Here is a 24324-nt window from a genome sequence, read left to right as displayed (position 1 = left end):
CACTGTTTCCAGGATGGCTTCGTGGGCCACATGAAACCACTTCACGGGCCGGATCTGGGCCCCGGGCCTTGTGTTTGACATGTCTGTTCTAGATTCATGAACTTTATGATGAGTAGGTGCACTTTTGCAGAAGGAACTTTTAAGTGGGTGGAATATATTGTTTTCATTGAAAGGTTCATTGAATTTCTATGTGTCATTCAAAAACCAGGACTAGACTCCCCCCCACCAAGAACTGAATTAGTCTGTCCCAACCAAAGCAGGAAAGCACACTGATTTTGATTGCGAAGAATTTCCATTTCTTATCACAGCCAAGAAGAAAACTACAAATGCAACTACATCTGGGGAGCAGACATTCCCTCCGTTCAAGAATGAGATAGGCAGACATTTATATTTCTCCAGTAGGCTCGATGATCTAAACTTGGCACTGGTCAAACCTCTGAACTTCAACATGCTGGCTGAGGAATTCTGGGAATCGAAGTCCACAAGTCTTACGAGTGCCAAGTTTGCAGATCCCTGATCTACAAGAAACGCCTCTCCCCGCTCCTCCCCCCCCTCCCGCTTTGCGATCATAGACTCCGGCCACCACGCTTGACTTTTAAGCCACTCCTACCTCAAAGCCGGGCCTTCCCTTTCTGCCTACCGTGCTGAGACACACGTGACCAGCCAGGCACGGTCACCTCATGTGACGGGGACTCACGTGATTCCTGGTGCTTTTGCTGGCGACGGGCGGCGGCGGGTGGTTGTCCAAGATGGCGTTGTTGGAGGAAGAGGAGCGGGCGTTGCTGGACGAGGATTCGCAACCCAAAGACCGTGGCGACCCTGCGCGCAAGCCCATGCCGGCCTTGTGCGACCCACAGCGGCTGGCCCACAGGCTGCTGGTGCTGGCGCTCATGTGCTTCCTGGGCTTCGGTCGGTGGTCCTAACTTCCTGGTTAAATAAAGGGCTGTGTCCGGGGAATAAAGTTTCGCCTTAAGAATAGTTCTTGCAGCTTTGGACCGGCGTGGAGAGGTGTAAAGAAAATATGTCATGGATGCACACTAGACAGTATAGAAGATTCTGCCGCTCCCGTTTTGCTCTAAATTATTTCAAGGCAGCGCTTGAAATGGGCTGAGCTACCGGTATTCTTTGCCTGCGTTGCTCTTTTCCTTTCTTCTGAAACGGATCAAGGAAGGCAGAAAACGAAAGGAAAAGGATGGAAGAAAGCAAACTAGTCATTGATTGCTATACCTTCTATGAGTTTTGGCTAGGAGGAGAGGGCATTCATGGTTATTTTTAGCAATTGATGTGATGGGAAAGTGCTGGTCCTGGGATTTGGAGGTATTGGCATCACTTGGAAATTAATAGAGCCTGCTTTAGCTTTGATTCACTTTTTCGTCCTGGACAGATGAAGAGGGTGGATGGGTGTACATTAATAAATAAAAAAATGTTCTCCTTCTCTTTGCCTAGTAATTTTTGTAGATTTCAAATAATATGCATAGGTTATTTGACGCAAGCATTTTCAGAATGTTTTTAAAATAATTTTTCTGCTCTGTTTGTCGCTAGGCAGCTATTTTTGCTATGACATTCCAGCAGCTCTGCAGACTCAAGTTCAGAGGGTGAGTGAAGAGCAAAATATGCTGAATTGCACTACTTTTTCTACTTAAATCTTTGATGCATTGTTTTTCCATAATAGCAAGAAATTTCCATCAAATGTTCTTTATGTTTCAACAACCAGAAATGATTCCAAATGCATATCAGATAATGAAAACTTAGTTAATTAATTATTTTTTTTCTGAAGAATCAGGATATTAATTGTGCTAGAATGACAGATAGAAGTTCTCTCTTAAAGCTGTTGAGCATCAGTTATCAAACAATGATCTAAGAATACCTATTTTTCCTCCAGGAGGAAAAAAACCCCACAAAAATTCAGATGTTTTCTGTTTGTTTTATCTTAAAGGAAAAGAAAAAGAGTACCCTGTCTGTTCAAAATTATGATCATCCTTGATCACTAAGATATATAATCATTAGCTTCTCTTAATGTGAAGAAAAGAAATGAGAAAATTTAAAATCAGCTACAAGACTACTTTATTATAATAAATGCATCATCCTCTGAAGCAAAATGGGAGATAAATACAAAAACCAAAGCATGTAAGGTTTTTGACAAAATAGGAATTGTTTTCTATAAGGACTTAGAATATAAGGATCATCTGTTTACAGATGACGAAGGATCCATGTGTAGAACATCCTAGTTCCTATCTGATTACTAGGTTTTTTTTAAAAAAGCTATATGTTAATATTTCTTTGTTAACAAGACAATTTTTAGAGGTATGACTTGATCTTGCAATGACAGATATTGTATTGGATGGATTATTCTATAAGAACATTTTAAAATTAAAGCAGTGCTTAAAGATTGTGTTCTTTTCTATTTAGGATATGAAAGTAAACACAACTAGGTTCATGGCACTGTATGCCTGGTATTCGTGGCCTAATGTGGTTCTCTGTTTTTTTGGAGGCTTTTTGATAGACAGAGTATTTGGAATAAGGTAATTATAATAACTTTTTCTTAAAGATAACTGCTAGATTCATTTTATATATTTTTTCAAATAGCTGTACGAATATGATCTGATCTTTTTAATATGTTTAGTAGACAAATGTTCGGATTTCCTTAATTGTCTTATTTGCTAGGGTTATGTGTGCTTCAAAAATTCCTGGGAGGAATCCACTCATCAAAATTAATACGGCACTTGAAGATTGCGCACCTTTTTTCCTGGCTTGCCTAGAAGCCTGAAAAAAAGATGGGAGTCCTTTAATTAATAGAGAGTATTCTATAGGTGTATGCAAAACTGGTGGATTTAGAAATGAAGCAGTTGGCAAGTGTTGGATCTTTCTATTTTCCTTCCAGATCATGCCAAAGGTCCAGGTGATCTGATCTAGAATACATAATCCAAACTGTAAATGGATTGAGGTATGTTAGTAAAGTCTGAAAGAGGCTTCCCTTGTGGAAAACACCACATCCAGAAGCTCTCAACCCATTTCTGGTTTGGATGATTACTTCTAGAGACTTTGAACAGCTTTCTCCAAAGGGGAATTTGAATCTTCCAGGCATATCTGAAACATTACATTCTATTCCTGAATTTGTGCGTTTTGTACATTTTGAATTCTTCAATTACGTGGAAGTCCAAGCTCCTCTTCCTAATAGTTTTCCAAGAATTCACAGCTGAGCTATTTACCATTTGAAAGTAGATTTTTATTATTTGGGTTCTGGCATTCTATTTTATTTCTCCCCATTCCCACTCCCCAAAATTGGCTTGGCATACAGTTTCAGAATTGTAACATAAGATGACATGCAAATACGTATATTCATGTTATAGTGGAATCTTAGTCTTCTCATTTGAATTTTACAAATGTTTTTACTTTTGTGTTTGAGAATATCTAGAACTAGCTTACTCTGTTGCTTATTTCAGCTTAGATCCTACAGTTGTGCTCAATATGAACCCAGAAAGGGCTCATCTAGGCAATTAAATAGATCTTTGTATTTTGCCCCCAACTATTTTATTTATTCTTAGATGTCCTAATTTTCCATTTTTCCTCCTCAAAGTCAACCTTCTATTGCTCCTTTTTGAATTTTCATGTGGTTCTTTAGAGAGGATTTCCCCCCACCCCACTGAAATAAGTGTGACATAGTGGGTGAATCTCTCACCTTTAAAAAGTTCTCTTAGTGACTTTGACCTTGCAGGATATGTGGCAAAAATGGACAAGGAAATAAAACTATTGGAAGAAAGGTGGGAATATATATTTAATCTATTTTTATGATTACTGATGGTATTCTTTTGGGTTAATAAATGGTAGCTTTCAAATAATTTTATCCAGAAGAAAAGAGAAAAGATTCTTCAATTTAGTCCATTTTCAAAGGAGAATTTTACCCCATTTGTGGCAAATCGTATCATTTTGTATGGTGGCAGTTCCCAATTACAATGCTGACTTTGAATTATTCAAACTCCTTTACAGGTGGGGTACAATAATATTCAGCTGTTTCGTCTGTGTGGGACAAGTAAGTGAAACAGATGGCAGTTTTATGCAGAAAAATAAATTCATAATTTCTCCAAAGCTGTGAAATCGTATTAATCTGTTTTATGCCAAAACAGTTGAAATACAAGGCTGTGACATAATTTCTGTAATTGAAAAGAGATGCATCTTCTTTCTTACAGGTAATTTTTGCTATGGGAGCAATATGTAATGCTTTTTGGCTGATGGAATTTGGCAGATTTGTATTTGGGTGAGTTTGGATATTGTCTAAATATTTGCTATATTTCATTTTAGAAATAGAGAATCCAATGAAGGCTTATGTATTTAAAATCGGAAATGGTTTGCAGAAACAATGGTTTACATTGTTTCAATTTTATTTTAAAGTTACTTTGTAAATCAGCATGGATTGTAAATGGCATAGTTATAGTGGGGGTTGCTTTATGTGTTTTGCTTCAAATACTCGTATTCATGATTGTCTTTCATTTAGGATTGGTGGTGAGTCCTTAGCAGTGGCACAGAATACCTATGCTGTGAGTTGGTTTAAAGGAAAAGAATTAAATCTTGTTTTTGGACTGCAACTCAGCATGGCTAGAATTGTAAGTCTAAACACCCAGTTTTGTTTTGTTTTTTTACTATAATAATTGCTACACATCTATGGCTATGCTAAGTGTTTTCGTGTCTGTGCATGAGGTGAATAGATCAATTAATGCAGGGGTGTCAGACTCAATTTCATTGAGGGCCGCATCAGCATTGCGGTTACCCTTGAGGGGTTGGGTGGGTGTGGCCAGAGTGGGCGTGGCCTACTGGTTGGGCGTGTCTGGAGAGTGTGTGACCTACTGGGTGGGCATGGCCAGCTCTACATTGTTCACATCAATGGTGTCTATGGGGGCCTGAGCAGGAGTGGGACAAATATGAGGGTCTCTGGCAGAAGGAGATGGGACTGGGGCAAGTGCCAAGACATGGTCCACTGGAGGAGCCTCACTGTTCCTCTCAGGCCATGTGGGGGGGGGGAGGCTGGACGGTGATGCGGAGGTCAAATGCCCAGCCTAGCCCTCAAGCACCCGCAGCACTAAGCCCACCCCCACTTCCCCAAGGGGGTGCCCAGCTGCTGTGCATGCTCTCCTTAGCCAGGTTGCTCATGATGGGTATGAGGGCAACGTCAAGAGGGAGGTCCACTTCCTCTCCATGTGAGGAGACCTGGCTTTGTATCCAAAGGTTCCTTAGCAGTAGAATGGGAGAGCCCCCAGGATAGGCCAGGAGGAGGGGTCAAGGGGATGGTGAAAGGGCAGCAGGGAAGGACTAGGCAGGACTTCTCAGACCTTCCCTCTCCTTCCTTCCTTCCTTCCTTCCTTCCTTCCTTCCTTCCTTCCTTCCTTCCTTCCTTCCTTCCTTCCTTCGAACAGAGTGATGGGAAAATATTTGAGATGAGGGAGGGAGAAAAACAGGCAAGAAACGAAGCTGGGGAAGTGTCATCCTTCATGAGGAATGAAGAAATGTACCATCGCCTGGAAGTGGCCAGCACATGGCCCTCTGCTCACAGCGCCGAGAGGCCGAGCTGGGTGGCACAAATCTGAAGAGAAGCACAACGCTGCCCAGCCTCTAGCCTGCCCGAAGTAGGCAGGGCCATATGCTGGCCACTTCCAGGCAATGGTGCATTTCTTCATTTTTTACAAAGGGTGCACCCAGGGGGCGGGGCCGATGTGGCAGGGGCCGGTCCCTCACTATTTCCAGACAGCCGTGTGGAGCTAAGACTGAATGTATTTCAGCATAGATGACCACCACGAAATTGTACATTGGCTCCTGGCTGGCCTGGGCTGGAGCCAAGGCAGCGGGGGCCGTTCCCTCACTGTTTCCAGGATGGCTTCGCGGGCCACTTGAAACCACTTCACGGGCTGGATCTGGCCCCCGGGCCTTGTGTTTGACATGTCTGAATTAATGATTCAGGCATTTTTTTAAAAGAAGGCATTTGATTAGTTAAGAGTATTCTTTCATAAAGACTTCTAAAAAGTTAAATTTGATAAATCAGTTAAGCTTAGGAACAGCAGTAAAATTTGACTTAGTAGGGTTATTTCTCCCCCTCCCCTTTATATTAACTTACTTGGAGGGAATGTCTGGATGTTTTGAGACATCAAATGATAAGTGAAAAGTGGAGTCTGATTTTTGCAAGGATTTTGTTATACTGTTAATAAAAAGGTACATGTGCACAATCATTGTGCACACTTAAAGTAATTCCAAATTGTATGAAGAACATAAACTGGTTTTAATGCAGCCGTATTGCTAGCGGATTATCTCAGATAGCTGATGTTGACAGGTTTATGGGTGTCATAGTCCAAATTACTGGGAGGGTGGGCGAACAGGTTGCATGTTGATGGCCTAGAGGAATATACTTGTTGAGTATTCCAAGCATCTGATCAAAATGATATCTCTAAATGGGTGCAATTTTATCTGTTCCAGTTGAGGACTGCCAGTTCTAAGAAGTGTTTTTTTTTTAGCCAGCCGTACCAACAGGCTGAAAAATAGCTTTTATCCGTGGGCTGTTAGGCTTTTAAATGGGTCATAATCTTATGCAGAATTGACTTGGGAGGCCGGTGTGTGGTGTAGTTGGTTCACATAGTGTGGTGGGATGGAGGGTTTGTTGTCACTGTGTGTTGGGGGAGAGAGCGGGGGGGGGGGAGGCTCAGCTAATCTCAATGTACACATGTTGTACTTTGACAATAAGGTTTATTATTAAAAACATGTACAATGCACATTGTACTAAGAAAGTTACATTTGGAATTTAGATGGGAAAGAATGAATAAAGATACGAGCCACTATAGAATGATAGTTAAAATGTTGGACTAGAGTAATTGAGTGCCAGGTTCAAGTCCATTCACAGCTTTGATAATCTTGGGCCAGTCATTCTTTCTCAGCCCAAATTATTCCACATTATTATTGTAAGAAAAAAAATGTACACAGTCTTAGTTCCTGGAACAAGTATAGAATATTAGATATGTGCTTTGTAGAGCTTGAAGTGAAAAATACATAATATAGAACATTTCCTATTGATCAGAAGGGGAAAAAAAAGATACTGAATCTTTTCTGATACCTATATAGAAGCTTAAGATTCAAATTAAATTTTATTTACAAAGATTCTTGTGGGCTTGCTGCTTTTTGATGTAATGAAGGGAAATAATATGGCTTAATTAATTATAATGATTATCTCTAGGGGAGCACCGTGAATATGAATATTATGGGATGGGTGTACTGGAAAGTTCACGATCTGTTGGGTTCTACAGGCCACACCACTCTGGGCGTAGCGCTCTTGATAGGTTAGTAAATATTTTTACTGTTTACAAAAATAATGTATTTTTTATTTCAGGAATTGAAAATCTGTTGTTAAACTATCATTTTTCAGTTTTATCAAGCTTGTCCTTCATGCAGATTGCAGCATTTCTTAAGCTTGGCTGCTTTAAAGATGTGTAGACTTCAACTCCCAGAATTCCCCAACCAGCATGCATTGCAGGAGTTACCATTTTCATCACTTACGGATTTCTACTTTGAAGCCTTACCATTGCCTGAAGGCTTCAAAAGCCTTCACTCTGGCCCTGACGTCTCCTCCAGATATTACCACTGTATTGTAATGCTTCATGCTTCATCAAAACATTATTTATAAAATAGATATTGAATGCTTTTCACATTTAATTTAAATGGAATCCGGTTCTGATTTGATACTGACGCAACCCATTTCCTTTGCCCCATTGCTGCTTGTACTGTTACTCCCAATAAGCCGCTTAAGACTTAGTGTGATCCATGGCATGAAAAAATATATCCTCTACACAATTTATATCTGGGTTCTTTATTTTCAGGTCCTCATCTTGAAGTATTTTTGTGATATGCTAACGATTTTAGCAATTGGTTTGATAAAGCCATTGGTAGATAGATTCCACATTCCTTTATACTGTGTATATACTTTATACACATTATACCGATAATGTGTAGAATTGTAAACGAATTTTATGTTCATTTATGGCATAAATGTTATTAGTTTGCTTTCTGTTCTATTAATTGCAGGTGGTACTACATGTATCTTTTCACTAGTTTGTGCTCTTATTCTTGCTTACCTGGACAAAAGAGCAGAGAAAATTCTTTGCAAAGAACAAGGGAAAACTGGTATGTTGTTCTCCTTCATTGCCTCCCTCCTCTTAAGTATGCGTAAAGTGAGAATAGGATGATTGACTTTGCTCATCTTGGCCATAAAGTATTGTTTGAGTATCAGACTTTACTCTTGTTGGGAAATTAAACAATTTTTAGCTTCTTTCCTTGCTGTGGAGCTTTTTTGCTGATAACATGAATGATCTGTGACTTGTTTTTCCCAATGAAATATATGAGCCACTTATATATGAGCCAGCAGTATGCTGCAGCTGCCAAAAAAGCCAACCCAGTGCTAGGCTGCATTAACAGAGGGGATAGAATCAAGATCATGTGAAGTGTTAATACCACTTTACAATGTCTTGGTAAGGCCACACCTGGAATACTGCATTCAGTTTTGGTCACCATGATGTAAAAAAGATGTTGAGACTCTAGAAGGAGTACAGAGAAGAGCAACAAAGATGATTAGGGGACAGGAAGCTAAAACATATAAGGAACAGTTGCTGGAATTGGGTATTTCTAGTTTAATGAAGAGAAGGACAAGAAGTGACATGATAGCAGTGTTCCAATATCTCATGGGTTGCCACAAAGAAGAGGGATTCAAGCTATTCTCCAAAGCACCTGAAGGCAGGACAAGAAGCAACGGATGGAAACTAACCAAAGAGAGAAGCAACCTAGAAGTAAGGAGAAACTTCCTGACAGTTAGAACAATTAATCAGTGGAACAACCTGCCTCCAGAAGCTGTGAATGCTCCAACACTGGAAGTTTTTAAGAAGAGACTGGACAGCCATTTGTAGGGTTTCCTGCCTGAGCAGGGGTTAGACTAGATGACCTCCAAGGTCCCTTCCATCACCACCACCACCACCACCACCACCATCATCATCATCATCATCATTATTATTATTATTATTATTATTATTATTATTATTATTATTATTATTATTATTATTACTATTACATGAATTGTTCCTATTCTGCAACTGTCATATGTCATGGTTCCGACTAACACTTCAAAGAACTTTCAGGCATTGTTTATCCTAAAGAGTCTTTAATCATGAAAACAAAGTGTTGGCACAGCATGATGGATGCCAACATCTGAATTCCCCTCCCTTCAGCAACTAATATCTGGCACAATTCCCTCCTCCAATTAGCAGTCATAAATCACATTCTCCAATCAGTTTGAAGGGCAAAGCTTCCCTTCCGTTCTGTAACATGCCAATTCTTATCTTATTCCGTTCTGTAACATACCAATTCTTGTCTTATTAAAACAACCAGGGGAAGCATTCTTCATCCTTCCCCCCCCCCAGCATCATCTAATTCTAAGAGCAAAGCAATTTAAAGGAAAAGGCTGCCTCTATATTGTCAAAGCAAAAACATCCAGTGTTTGCAGCGTTGACATCATAATTTCCTAGTGTGTTTATAATTCCTTGAATGTGACATTTTATATACCGTATTTTTCGGACCATAAGACGCACTTTTCCCCCCCAAAAGTGGGGGGCAAAACGATGGTGCATCTTATAGTCCGAAGGTGATCCATATGGCCAGCCCCAACCTCCGCAAGTGGAAAGCAAGGGAGATTGCCAGGAGCACGAATTGGCACGTGCTGAGAAATGCCGATCTCACGCTCCTGCAATCTCCCTCGCTCGGTTTCAGCTTCCCTTGCTACAAGAGAAAGCAGGCTGAAACCGAGCAAGGGAGATTGCCAGGAACGCGAATTGGCCGATCTCACATTCTTGGCAATCTCCCTCGCTCCGTTTCAGCCTGCTTACTCTTGTAGCAAGGGAAGCTGAAACCGAACGAGGGAGATTGCAGGAGCGCGAGATCGGCCAATTCGCGTTCCTGTCAATATCCCTCGCTCCGTTTCAGCTTGCTTTCTGCAAGAGAAAGCCAGGCCGCAGGGCCGCCTCCACAGGTACTGCTCTAACGCGGAGAGGGAAGGACAAAGAGGGAGGAAAGGAAGGAAGGAAGGAAAAAAGGAAGGGACAATGGGAGAGGGAGGGAGAGAAATATATAGAGAGAGGGAGAGAAAGAGAGAGAAGGAGAAAGAAATAGGGAGGGAGAGAAAGGGAGAGAGAGAAGGAGAAAGAAATAGGGAGGGAGAGAAAGGGAGAGAGAGAAGGAGAAAGGGAGAGAAATAGGGAGAGATGGAGGGAGAGAGAAAGAGAGAGACAAGGAGAAAAAAGAGGGAGGGAAATAGAGGGAGAGAGAAGGTGAAAGAGGGAAAGAGAAAAAGAGAGGGAGAGAAAGAGGGAGAGAGAAGGAGAAAGAAAGGGATGGAAATGGAGAGGGAGAAATAGAGGGAAAGAGAAAAATAGGGAGAGAAAGGGAGAGAGAGGAGAGAAAGAAAGAGGGAGGGGGAGAGAGAGAAGGAGAGAGAAAAATTAAATTAGTAACATGATTGTTAAGTGAATCAGGTTTCCCCACTAACTGCTTGTCAGAAGGTTGCAAAAGGTGATCACATGACCCTGGAACAATATGACCATCATAAATATGAATCGATTGCCAAGCATCGGAATGTAAATCACATGACCCTGGGGATGCTGCAACGGTCATAAGTGTGAAAAATGGTCATAAGTCACTTTTTTCAGTGCCGTCGTAACTTTGAACAGTCACTAAGTGAATCGTAAGTCGACGACTACCTGTATCATTTTTTTCCTTTTTTTGGGGGGGGGTCAGGTTTTTGACACCTTGCTGGGCGACTGGTGGTACTCGGACATTGCCTTGTCCTAAAAGTGGTACAATGGATGAAAAGGTTGAAAAGCCCTGTTTTAGTATACCGGTACTATTTGGTTCAGAATATTTTTTTTCTTGTTTTCCTGCTCTAAAAACTGGGTGCGTCTTATGGTCAGGTGCGTCTTATGGTCCGAAAAATACGGTACTTGTCAAGGATCTATCATATTCTTAATGGTGCAGATAGCTAATACTGGCATTTCTTTTTTCTCAAGGTGAAGTAATAAAAATAACAGATGTGAAAGACTTCTCATTATCATTATGGCTCATATTCTTAATCTGTGTTTGTTATTATGTGGCTGTCTTCCCTTTCATTGGACTTGGAAAGTAAGTGCATGATTATCAAGAAATTAGATTTATATGGCTGTTATAAAGTGTTTATTATATTTCTATCAGACTTTTAATTATGTTTGTGTACTTCAGTGTGGTTTTTGCTTTGTAAAAATGTGTTTGCCTTTAAACACAACAGAAAAATTAAAAACAATATAAGGGACAGCAAACAAATGCTTTTGACTTTGAACCTAAATTATGGCCTTTGCTAATGCTTGATCGAGGATTATGGGAGTTGGAGATTCTGATTCGACTTTACTCATCCAAGTATTTCCTATATAGATATTGCCTGATTTTTGTCCCTTTAACATCGGATGGAACAGATGGGCCTCATGATAGTAGAGGGGTAGGTAGTTGGTGCCTTTGCCTAAATGTGGATAGCAGTTCAGCTAGTCTTTTACTTATGACTGGTTGAAGTCATGACCTATCAGAGAAAGGGAACTTAGAACCAGATCTGAAATTCCAACGTCCCTTTAAGCTTCACTTAACGACTGAGTTTCCAGTCCCAATTGTGCTCACTAGACAAGGGCTACCTGTAATGTGACTGCCTTTCCAACAGTGTTACAGTTATTTTTATGCATTCTGTTTAAAGTGATAGGGTGGGACTACAACTCCCTGAGTTACTACTCAATTTTCAACAGCCATGTATGCTGCACATATTGCTTCCTTCTCTAGAAGACATCAGGGAGACTTACATACAACGCAGAATAATTTATTTTAGGACAAGAATGTTTTTGTGATTTGTCACTAGTCCACAGTAATGTTCATCTGTTGCTAGATATGCAAATTACTTACAGCCTGAGCTGATACAAAACCAAAAAGTATCCTTGATTATTGTTTTACAGAGTTTTCTTCATTGAGAAATTCAAATTTTCTTCTCAAACAGCAAGTGCGATTAATAGGTCAGTGTTTTACTTTTAAGTTGCTTTATTGTTGCATTAACCATTATTTCCATGAAAGAAGTCTACTTCAAGCTTGTGGCTCCAAAAATCTTTAATGTCTTCCTTAAAATACGATCATGAAAGGAAGTGCAAAATTTCCTTATTATTGTGCTATATGCTCTTAAGATAGTTTTAGCCTTAAAAAAATCTTCAGAGTTTTGTGAGTTTACTGATAGGAATCATTGTATATCTCAAATGTATCAAGTCATGGATAATTCAAAGATGTGCCGGGGAAAAATGAGGGTGAAGGACAGAGGAATTATTCTGTAATGGGAAAATTGATCTCATTGCTTTGAGATGGCTTTTCTGTTTTCCATTTCAGCATTGTGTATGTCATATCGGCCCCAATGTCCCCTATCTTTGGAATTCTAGTAGATAAGGTTGGAAGGAACATCACATGGGTTATGTGTGCAGTGGTGGGGACTCTAGCCTCTCACATTATGTTGGCCTTTACTTTCTGGAACCCTTGGATAGCTATGGTAGGTATTTCATTCAAGTTTATATTTTGTGAAATAAAGTAGTCAAGTACTTTGCCCTTAAATGCATCCCTATTCATTTGGATACCAACTCCCATAATCCCAAACATAAGGCTATGCTAGCTGGATGAGTATGCTTCCAGCACAGCTTAATAAAACTGTTCAAAAATTTTGATCACCTTCCTTTACAATCCAGATGCCAAGTTTTCTATAGCATTGGCAAAACATGGTCTCCCGAATATTGCTGAACTTCACTGTCCATCAGACTTCGGCAACACGGCTAGGGTGTGCTAATGAGAGTTCCAGTCCCATAAGATCTGGATGGCTTCAACTCCCCCATACATGTGTGCTGCCAGTCTAGATATTAGTGATAATGGTGCATCTAATGATGTTAGATACTCTTGGCTGTTGCATTATTTAGCTCAGCAGCTGCACTTGGTTGCTGTTTAACTGCAGAATAAACGAAGCAGCTTTACAACTGGGTAACAGAATAGAAGAATGATATATTTATTAAGTCCATACAGTTTGGTCTCTTAGGAACTTTGGTTTGCTCACTCTTAATGCCTAGTATAAATGCTTTTTTTCCTCTTACAGTGTTTGCTTGGAGTTGCTTATTCCTTGCTTGCCTGTGCCTTATGGCCTATGGTTGCTTTTGTTGTCCCTGAACACCAGCTGGGAACTGCCTATGGATTGTAAGTAACAGATCTTTGGATCTTGTTGCATGTCATCTTTAAACTTCTGATCATAACTGTTCTATAGTCCCCTGCCATTTTATTTATAGCTCCATATTGTGACTATTCTACATGCTTAGCAGATTACTATTTGGTTAACCTGGGCGGGCCGGGAATGTGTGTTATGCAAATGTTCCAAAATAAGGAATACTCGTATACAGCTCTGAGTACTGGAAATTGTCCTTGATTAAGATATTCCAGGCCTGATTCAAAATATGCATTTAGGCTTTCTTTTTTTTTTTTGCTGATTTCCACAACTGATTGAAAGTATGTGCTGCTCTCAGTGTGACCAGAAACAAATGGAACAATCCAAAGAAATGGATTGCATGCAGGCACATCTGACCAATGTGTACACATATCAGACCCTACTCCAAATCCCTTCTGCCTCTCCAGTTGACTTCTTGGAATGGTGTTCATTTCTCCAACATTAAATGTCTGATGGAGAAATGAGTGTTGACCGGCAAGGGCAGATCTCTGAACATTTTATGTACTACATAACCCCACGTGTGCGCCTCCTTGACCATGCACAGCTATCAATATATTGTTGCCTGGCATTGTAAAAGTTTTGTTCCTGCAAGCTTCAAAACTGCTTCAGAAGAAGATGGTATGGGTCTCATAAGAAGAGAATTTCTGTTCCTTTGATTAAACAGCCTATTTTTGTTGACACTCCTGTGTGAATCTGAAAAAACGGGGCTGCTGTTTTAGGAAATTGATTAATGTGTGACTTTTGAAGCGTTTCTTCCAGGATCACATGGAACTGTGGAAAAAAAGTGTATCAGACAGGACCCTTCTTAGTTTTCATGAAGATAAAGGAAAAAAGCGCAGGCAGACTTTTAAGATTTGTTACTATAACCTTATAATAAAAATAGAATTCATAATTTTGGTTCACTGATTGCCTCCAGCATCAATCTTGCAAGTTTCAGTACACCCCCCTCCCCCTCTTATCTTTGTGAGGTCTAGGGAGGGTCCTCTGAGATGTTTTCTTCAGGCTTAAATTTCTTTTATTTGATCATTATCTTGGTTGCAGTTCTTCCTTCTGTTCTGAGGATCTTTTAATTTTTTAACTTATTGTAATTGGGTTTTTAATCAGAGTTATAGGGGTTTTAGATTTTAATTAAGGAAAATTTAATCTATTTTAATTGTTATTAATTTTTGTATTGTAATGTTGTTTTAATTGCCTTGTGAACTGCCCTGGGTCCTACGGGAGAAGGGCGGTATATAAGTTTAATCAATATAAATATAATAAAGGTAAAGGTAAAGGTTCCCCCGCACATGCGTGCTAGTTGTATCCGACTCTAGGGGCCGGTGCTCATCTCCGTTTCAAAGCCGAAAAGCCAGCACTTGTCCGAGGACGTCTCCGTGGTCATGTGGCCGGCATGACTAGACGCCAAAGGCGCACGGAACGCTGTTACCTTCCCACCGTAGTGGTCCCTATTTTTCTACTTGCATTTTTACGTGCTTTCGAACTGCTAGGTTGGCAGAAGCTGGGACGAGTAACAGGCGCTCACTCTGTTACGCGGCACTCCACCGCGTCCATATATATATATATATATATATATATATATATATATATATATATATATATATATATATATATATATATGGATCCTTGGTTTTTCGGGTTTTTCCCCGCGTAGAACTAAAGGTGTAGGCGCAACGTTTCGACGGAATCCCATCCGTCATCATCAGGCTTTAGCTTCCTTCTTCTGGGAGAAGCATGTGGCTGTTTGTTCCTCTTTTTTAAAGGAGGATTTTATTATTAAGGAATAAAAAAGAGGAACAAACAGCCACATGCTTCTCCCAGAAGAAGGAAGCTAAAGCCTGATGATGACGGATGGGATTCCGTCGAAACGTTGCGCCTACACCTTTAGTTCTACGCGGGGAAAAACCCGAAAAACCAAGGATCCACATACAGGCACCCGCGAAAACCTCAGAAAACACATATATATATATATATATATATATATATATATATATATATATATATATATATATATATATATATATATATATATATATATGGTTATTCCCGCGAAAACCTCAGAAAACATATATATATATATATATATATATATATATATATATATATATATATATATATATATATGGTTATTCCCGCGAAAACCTCAGAAAACATACATATATATATATATATATATATATATATATATATATATATATATATATATATATATATATATATATATACATACATGGTTATTCCTTTTCCCCATTACAGCAGGTGAGACTTGTCTTTTCTGTAAAGACGTGGCTTTTTTCTACTTCAGCCTTCCTTTTAAGTGGCAATTATGTGTCTTGGATTTTAATACACAAATACCATTTTTTTTGGCCTCTAAGATGTTTTATGTCTTACAGAAAAAGCAGAGGCAGCTTTCTAAACTTGCTTCTTTGTGCTGGTTGGAAACTTAAGTGGGGTTAATGGAATGTTCTTTCTGTTTTCCAGCATGCAGTCAATCCAGAATTTGGGTCTTGCGATCATTGCCATTGCTGCCGGTATGATATTGGATTCCCGAGGATATTTCTTCCTAGAAATTTTCTTCAGTTCTTGTTTGTGTTGTAAGTATAAAGTCCTACGAAGAGGATTTGCTGATGTTGTATATAAAGGAATTACACAACATCAGTAGTTTGTGAAATAGTTTTAGAAATTGCTTGCAAGCGAAATTCTGATTAAATGCCATGGTTTTTTTTAATCCTTCCCCGTTTTTCAAATAAAAAGGAAGTTCACCCTTTTTTTCTTTAAAATAATTTCATTGCATTTTATAAACCGGAATAAAATACTCTTTGAGAAAAAACTATGTTGTTCCATAACTCTCTTGGTTGGTTGGTTTGACAAAGATGTAATTTTCATGTGGTTTAGTACTTGTGGGATATTAGGCAAAGAATCTTGCTTGTTTGGGGCCACTTTTTGTCTCTCCAAAAGGATTTGATTGCTATCCCCAGTCTGTGTCAGTCATTACAGAAATTTTCAGTGCATCTTCAGGGTTTCAGTTTGAATTACACTGTAACAGGTATTCCAACAAAGAGGCATGTTGGGTAGCTGTAGGCCTAAACAAGCCATGGGTTTACATCTGATCTTTAGAAGAACCTATCAGGCTAATAAGATTTGAGCAGAAGAGCTTGTTTCTGCCACTCTGGTCCTGGGGTCTTTGTGACCCTTCAGCTTTTGTATTGATCAATCATTTCCATTTCCTGGTTTTGCCTCACTTACTTGGTGTCTGGCTACTTTTGACACGTTGCCCCCAGTCTTACATTTGGGGAGGAAAAAAAACACCCCTTGTTGTAGAAGCTAGCTGTGACGCCAAATATTTACACTTTAGTACTCTTCATGTTGAAAACTGTGTACGTGCTATTTTTGCTATGTTTGCATGTACACATTAAGGCTAATTTTCATGATATGTTATTTTCCTTTTTATAACTTCTTATTTTTGCCTTGCAGTGGCCCTTATTGCTGTAGTCATGTTATACTTTGTGAATTTGTTCAGAGGTAAGCATTTTGCTGTCTTTTATCTTGACGCTTGCATTTTTGAATCAGCAATGTGCAAAAATGGTAACTGTACCTTGAAATAACATCACAACAACAGATTCTTTTAGAATAAAATACATCAGCTATTCTTTGCTGATAGTTTAAATGTAAAAATGTAAAAGATTCTGAATCTTGATTGTCCTTTTTTATAGATTTTTTCTTTTATAGATAATTTACTGGGATTTTTAATATATTGAAATTGCAATTCTTTTAATTTTACTAAAAATATAATCTGTTTCACTTCAAAATTCATTTACACAACTGTGTTTTCTTGAAAGAAAGACTAGAGTTGAGCCCAGTTAATAAACTTCAAAACAGAATTATCTTAGATTCCAGTGGAAATAGACAAATATTTTTCTGTTTCATTATATTTTGATGAAGGAAGTACAGTCTTTATGAATGTTGACCTCTTTAGATAAATACAATATATTCATAGGGGAAGGTGTTGATTGTAGCAGAGAGGGGAATGCTGCAAGTAACTAGGGGCCAAGCCAAAAGGGGCTTGATATGTTAAAACCAGCATTTTGAATTGCACCCCAAAATTAATTTGCAGCAAGTGGCGGGTATGGAATAAAATGAGCAAGGAATCCACAATATATTTAATCAATTGCAATTTCTGGTGGTCTTGGAAATTAGTCCTTTGTGGAATGCACTACAGTGCAATAAATTTGGTGGTGACTTCTTTTGTGAGTCCAAACATAATTTCTGAAATCCTCCACATTTAACCAACTTTTTTCTATGAGTCTTTACCTTCCTTAGTTCGGAGTTTGTTTTTCTTCTCCTTTTAAAAAAATGTTTCCTAAATATTTATACCGCTAAAGTTGGACAACATAAACTTGTATTATGGTACCTGTTTCTTGAGAATTAAAGATGGTAAAGATTTGTAAGAATGATGCCTATTAAATTATATGTATATCCTTTGTTTCATAGGAGGAGACCTTAACTGGTCTGCAAAGAAGAGAGAAAAATTGCAGAAGTTAGCCATGGCTGAGTAAGTACATAGTAGTGGTCCTACAGTATAGGTGGTATTAGAAAAATCCCTGGATTGCAAATTGGCATGCAAAAGTTCTGAGGGCTGAAATATGTACTATTTTGATTTAATAGGATCAAAATGTTCACTGTATTGTCAGATGAATTTGTATGCTTGAGAAAAAGTATTTCTTTGCAGTTTTTAAAAGGTAAAAAAGCTTATCCCTAGTTATACAAATATAACTCTTCGCTTTGGAATCACAGTAAATAATCTCAACAAAGGTTGCTGGTGGCTATATAAATCCATAAAAATACATATAATTAAATAACTCTTGACAATTCTCTCTGCAACCTTGGAGATTTAATACTCTTTGCAACAGCTTGAGCTGCCTTCCAGAAGGTCATCAAGGAGGATACCAACTAGATCTCAGGAGGGGGCACTGTTTCACATGGATGGAACTTACACAAAAAGCAGTATTTTCTAGCTTTCTCACCCTGAATGTTACGTGGATAGGATACATAAGCTGTATAGTTGTCCCAAAGGTGCTTTTTCAAGAGGCATCTGGACTTCCTTTGTTTTTCCTTGAAGATGTTTCACTTCTCAACCTGAACCTCTTCAGAACCGAAGAAGCTTCTGAATGAGACGTGAAATGTCTTCAAGGAAGAACAAAGAAAGTCCAGTTGCCTCTTGAAAAAAGCACCTTTAGGACAACCATGACGTGGAGGACTGAGAATCTCCATAGACATTAAGCTGTATAGTTATTTGTATTTTTTATAGGAGATGGTCCTGAAGGTATTTTAGTGGTAGGGCTTCATAAGGACAGCACTTTGAATTGTACTTGGAAGTCTATTGGCAACCCATACTGCTGCCTCTGGCTTCCCAGGAAGAAAGCAGCTATGTTTTGTATTAATTGCAACTTCCATTTAACGCTTGAAATATGTTGCACTGGTCTGTTACTATCTTTTAGAGGAAATTGTGTCTTTCATTCTTTAAATATTTGCTTAAGTGGTCTTCAGAGCTTTAATTATTTCAAGTATTGAGGTTTTTTTCAGAGCAGTATGAAAGATCAAGTGCTTAAACGCCATAAAAAGTTCATTCCAAATGTGCCTTCTTCTAAAGTCAAAACGCTTTCCTAGATTTTTAGATATATCCTGAGAAGAAAATAGTGTATAATTTAAGCTGCATCATAATAAACGAAAATAGGATATTAAGTAGTGTTAAAACTATTCTCTATATAATTGTTGGTAGAAATTTATAAAGGGACTTCGTATATTACCTGAGTTGGTTTAATCACAGTCCTGGTTCTATGTGCTGTGTAACCCTATAGCAGCCATTTTAGAGGAGAGAAATATATTTCAACATGAAATAGCTTTTTTTTATAAATTGCAGAAGGGTGTTCTGGTGTATTATATAAAATTGACATGGTTCTCCTTTGTTGCTGGAGTCAGTTTAGGGATCTGAAACATAGAGGAAAAAGGAATATAAAAATAATTGACAGTTCAAATTCAGACCATTTTTTATATATTAAACTTTGGAAATAGCAAAAATTCAGGCTTACCCCAAGGTAATGAAATTCAGTCTTGTTCCAAGTCACTTCTTCAGTAGTTAATTGAAGTACTGGCCTGGTACATATTGAAATGCAGCTTTGTATCCTTGCATTTTAACCTTTCTTCTGAATGAGTTTGTGCTGGATTGAGAGCATTGGATTTGCTTCCTTTGCTACCCAAAATTTATTTATTTATTTATTTGTTTATGCCACCTAACTCCCAATTACAACACACAGTTAGACTTTTTTAAAACTTGTATACAGTTTTCTAAACTGTTCCCTAACCTGATGTTCTCCAGATGTGTCAAATTAAAACTCCCTGTCTTATTCTTCCAGTACAGCTGATGATCAAAGAAGGTGGGGATTGCATTTGAAAACCTCTAGGATAAGGGTGTCAAACTACCGGCCCGCGGGCTCGATGTGTCACATCAAAACCGCGCCCACCCCATTGCCGGCAATGGGAAAAAAGTCACGATACGTTGTGACACGTCACGTGACGTCATGAGTTTGACACCCATGCTCTAGGAGCACTTAATGTCAGATGAAGCCAAGACAAATTTCCCATTTTCTTTTTAGCCTCTTAAAAATTGAGTTCTTAAATTGTGAAGATTTGCCCATTTACCAAAAGGTTACCATAGTAGTATGAGTAGTCAGATGGAATATGAAACTTAAAGGGTATCCACTGGAGAACTCTTCAGGGACAATGGCAACCCTCAGTCTTAAAAATAATAATATTAAAATCCAAATAAATCTAGAGTGTATGATGCAAGATCACTTTAGACAACAGAGATTACTGTGCTGTTCTAGCAGTTTTAAGTAAAGCCACCCATCACCCAAAAGGCATTGATATTAGAATTTACATCAGACGTATCTTTTTTTCTTTAATTAAAGCAAAGGTGAGCAAATGCTTAACATTTTTTTCTTTCTTTTTTGGAAGGGGGAGGATAAGAGCCATAATGAGTAACTGATGGAAAATGGACAAAAGTGTATCACATATATTGTTTGGGAAGTTGTTTTTAAAACCATGTTAAGTTTATTTTGGAGATGTGTACAATAATTTTGGGTGGTTCCATTTTAATGTAGCAGTAGATTTAACTGTTAAATCGATTTTCAGCAGTTGTGACTGGAGAAAATTGAGAACTGAACCCTCAGAGCAACCACTTTCTGATAGTTCTTAATACATTCAGTCCTGCACCGTGGCATTTTTGAGGGCCTTATAAACACATAGTTACAATAACTTGTTTGCTACAATATGTTTTGCAGAAAAGAAATCTGAATAGGAAATACCTTCCAGAACTGGGCAGCACTTGATCAACAACAATCCCGTTGAAGAGTATTCTAGTACATGTACATGTTCAGGTGATAGACCTCCAGTTGCACTCAAAAGTAGTTCACTCAGGAAAACACAGTTACACATGCTGAACATAACAGCATGTCAGACGTCTCTCTTTATCAAGGCACCCGGACTGCAAGCAGAGCAAACTTTTTGTATATATGTATACTCCACGTCGTTGAAGAGACCTACTCTGTTTGAAGCGAAGTCGAGGGCTCCTTCAGGACACTGAAGTTAATTGGCATGTGAACAGTGATATCTACCCTTCTGTTTTGTGTAAGGGTGGTTTGTCTACAAGCTAATGATGTCTTGCTACTCAGCAGCTTGTGTTCTGAAGGGATTGTTTGTTACAAAATGTGATGATTCTCATTGCAAACCGTGACTTTGTAATATTGTGGTATGTCTTACAGGATCAAAAGAATGTAAATGAAATCCTAGTGGTATGATTTTTTTTAAAAAAAAATATATCATTGAACAACACCATCCTACTGATCAAAAGCCATGTTACTTTTAAAAAAGGGCAGCTAAGTTGCTGTTTTTATTTTTTTATTTTGTATTACAAATGGTTTTTTTTGTTATGGGCAGAGATTAAACTTTGGTTGACCATGTTGAAACTTGCACTTTGCACCTACGTTTTGACTTTAAATAATAAATATTGGACAAGAGAGTATTTGACTTTACTGTCTGTTAACATGTTTGACTTGCTCTCCCTTCCTTTAGCTGACAATACATCCGTGCATTGATGTAAGAATAACATTCACTGAAGATCTAACCCACTCATCTTTCTATGTGTCTATTAATAACATTCCCTTTGTTTTTGCAGAGCAAAAAGACTGGAAAAAATCAGACGTCAGAATGAAGATGATTTAGCCAAATTACAACCCAAGAGTGACTTTAGTTTGAGGAATAGGTATCTCTGCAGATTAGGTGCTCAGGTACTAGTAACCAAACTATTTTAAAAATTGCAATAAGTGCTGCTTCTGAAAGGACTTTTCTTGCCAAATTAGCACTAGACACTTGTACCAAGCTCATATGAAGGCTTTGGTTTTTCTTGTTTATAACTTGCATGCTAAATAGTTAATATGTTCCCATTATAAAAAGATTCCAACTTCTATGAAGTTCCTTGGGAAAAAAATTCCAGTTGCCCAAAATGGGTAGAGCTGCTTCAATTATATTTTGAAAATCAGGAATGATTTGAGAGAGATTCCATCTTGTCTGTCTTTTCATCCTATCTGTCTAATCTATCTGCCTGCCTTCCTACCTGCCTATCTACCTATATGTTTTGTTAAGGCCACCCAACTGTATGAAGACTCTGGATGCCAAATGTGGAAAACACAATGAAAAATCAGATGGCTGTCTGAACTAAAACACCCCCCAACATCAAGAAACTTGATAGGGTTTCTGTAGAAACCCTGATCCTAGGCCTGGAACTAGCTTAATCCTAGTGACTAACTTGTCCCATCTAGGTTGTTTTCTTGGTAGGAGCATAGTAACATTTTGTCACTATTTTCTTCAAATATATTTTTGAACTTAGTCTGCACTTGTAATCATAATGAAATTTGACCATCCATCAAAAATTAATCTGCATGCAAAATTGTATTTTTAAAAAATAAATAGTAGTCTAATCATGACATCTGCAGAAGGATATGCTATTTTTTATTTTTCTATCAAATATAAGAATAATGTTAAGATGAAACCAAGTGATAGATAAAAGCCATTTTACTTCATTTCTGTATACTGCAGTGGGCAAACAGTGCCTTTTATATTTGCTGAGCTACAATGCCCAAAAGCCTGATCAGAAATATCTGATTTATAAGCAGAAAATTAGAAGATCAAATTTCAGGGAAAATGATGCTAAGTATTTATGGATCTGTTTGCACATGCTAGTCAGCTTCATGCTGGAATTATGCATGTCTTAACCTGACCACTGCTGCTTAATTTGAAAATAATTGCTGATGAGATATCTTGCTCTTTCTTACTTTTTTCAGCTACCAGCCAACTGTGTTTGCCACTTATCTGCACTGGCACACAGAAGTGTCTTGAAATAGCAGAATTGTGTCATGACGTGGACAAACAAAATAAGAAATTGTATCAACACAAGGCCTCACTCTTCTGTAACAGAGATCAACAAATAGAATGACAACAGAATACTATTTAGTAGTTTTCTGGAAACATTAATAATAGCTGATGTCTTGGAAGACCTTAACGATCCTACATTGAACTCTGCTATAGTGGATGGGTAGGATTTTTTAAAAAATGGTATTCATGGATTTTTATCTGATTGCTGCTTGGCTTAGAATCCACATCTGTTTGTAACAGTTCCCATTTGGTGTACAATTATGCAATATAACTGTATATCAGATGTATACCATGCTTGTTTATCCATGCATCAGAATAACTACACTTTATCTCTGTGATGGGTGTTTTATTTATGTCGTACATTTCTTTCGCTCAAAGAAAGAACTAATAGATATTAACGAAATAGATTATTTCTGTGAAAGGTATAGCTTTTTGTAAACTTAATTTACAGTTTTTTTCTCTACGATAAGCATGGGTTGAACATACATATTTAGATGGTACTGCATAAATATTTCAGGTTTTGGATTATCTTTAAAAGCTGTTACAAAAATACAAATTAAACTAAAAGAGCATTAAGGTTAGGTATTATTTTTTCATATTGACGCATTACAAAAAGTTTCCTGTGGAAATTGCTAATTATTTGTTAGTATATTTTCTTAGCAAAGGAATTGTGGAAAATATGTAGAAGAGAGTTGGATAATTAAAATTAACAGTTCGCTGCAATAATAAAGTTGATATGTTTTTATAGCTGTAAAGGTTAACAATCAGCACATTCTCAGGGAAATAAAGTCTAGCTGTGACCCTGTTTGGATGTACACTGATGTTGCATACACAGTGTGGGGTTGGGCTGGGTTTCAATTCCACTCACTGTCTGCCTTTTTTATTTTTTTGACACCAATCTCTAGTAAATATCATGGGTTATATTTCACTTGGAAACTAACCTTGATGTTCTAGTTTTAAACTGCTACAGTAGCAGATCCTTTAGTATGAAATTTCTCTTGGTTTTGTAGGACTGGAGCTGGACTTGTATATCAGTTTTCTGGTGCTTCTCATAAATCCTCGCCATGGTTGCCATTGATTTTAAGATTAGTATGTTGAGATTGATAGAAAAAGAATGTTGTAATTCAGCTGGATAATAGAGCAGTGTTTCCACATGTGTATTATGAGAAATGTCAATTTATTTTGACCATATCAAAAACCTGTGCTACTTTTGGTAAATAAGAAAAATACCAATAATGTACTTTTGTGTGGCAACTATTTATTCACATCTAGCCCTAAATATATTTCCTTTATCTTGATCTCTTCTGCAGTGCAAATAGTTGTTTACGTGGCTGGTATTTAAGCTTGAACTTAGGAAACTACATTTGAATTGATATTTTATTTGACCAAGAGTGATTATACACACAAGGAATTTGTCTCCATTGCATTTAAAATTTTCTTTAAATGGCTCAAATACAGTTTTAGCATTACAAGTACGTCTTACTCTTCTGTGTGTATTACACTATCTGTAA

The 24324-nt window shown here is 38.0% G+C and overlaps 2 protein-coding genes across 4 annotated transcripts in view; both read left to right on the top strand.

Annotated features, from left to right (window-relative positions):
• Positions 1-14617, top strand: part of MLF1 (myeloid leukemia factor 1) — a 152232-nt gene extending 137615 nt beyond the window's left edge. The window contains exon 11 of the mRNA XM_083364564.1: positions 14596-14617. The gene's annotated coding sequence lies outside the window, so the exon portion shown is untranslated. The remainder of the gene's footprint in view (positions 1-14595) is intronic.
• Positions 683-23618, top strand: MFSD1 (major facilitator superfamily domain containing 1). Of its 3 annotated transcripts, XR_014492738.1 has the most exons (18): positions 683-909; positions 1543-1595; positions 2410-2522; positions 3988-4030; positions 4188-4255; positions 4493-4601; positions 7211-7313; positions 8056-8154; positions 11079-11190; positions 12039-12095; positions 12457-12613; positions 13205-13302; positions 15806-15918; positions 16799-16846; positions 17816-17876; positions 20665-21010; positions 21558-21669; positions 22723-22744. XR_014492738.1 is itself a non-coding variant. In XM_083364563.1 (17 exons), exons 1-17 carry the CDS (start codon positions 750-752, stop codon positions 22780-22782), a joined length of 1566 nt encoding a protein of 521 aa, XP_083220689.1. In that variant the 5' UTR covers positions 683-749; the 3' UTR covers positions 22783-23618. The 3 variants fall into 3 exon arrangements, 1 of the variants encoding a protein (XP_083220689.1); XR_014492737.1 differs by having other exon boundaries at positions 20665-21669; positions 22723-23618; XM_083364563.1 differs by lacking the exon at positions 20665-21010 and having other exon boundaries at positions 22723-23618.
• The last annotated feature ends 706 nt before the right edge of the window (positions 23619-24324 follow it).

This window comes from Vipera ursinii (assembly GCF_947247035.1).
Source record: "Vipera ursinii genome assembly, chromosome: 5".
NCBI lineage: Eukaryota > Metazoa > Chordata > Lepidosauria > Squamata > Viperidae > Vipera > Vipera ursinii.
The sequence above is the reverse complement of the archived record's forward strand: the minus strand, read 5'-3'. Positions and strand labels throughout refer to the sequence as shown.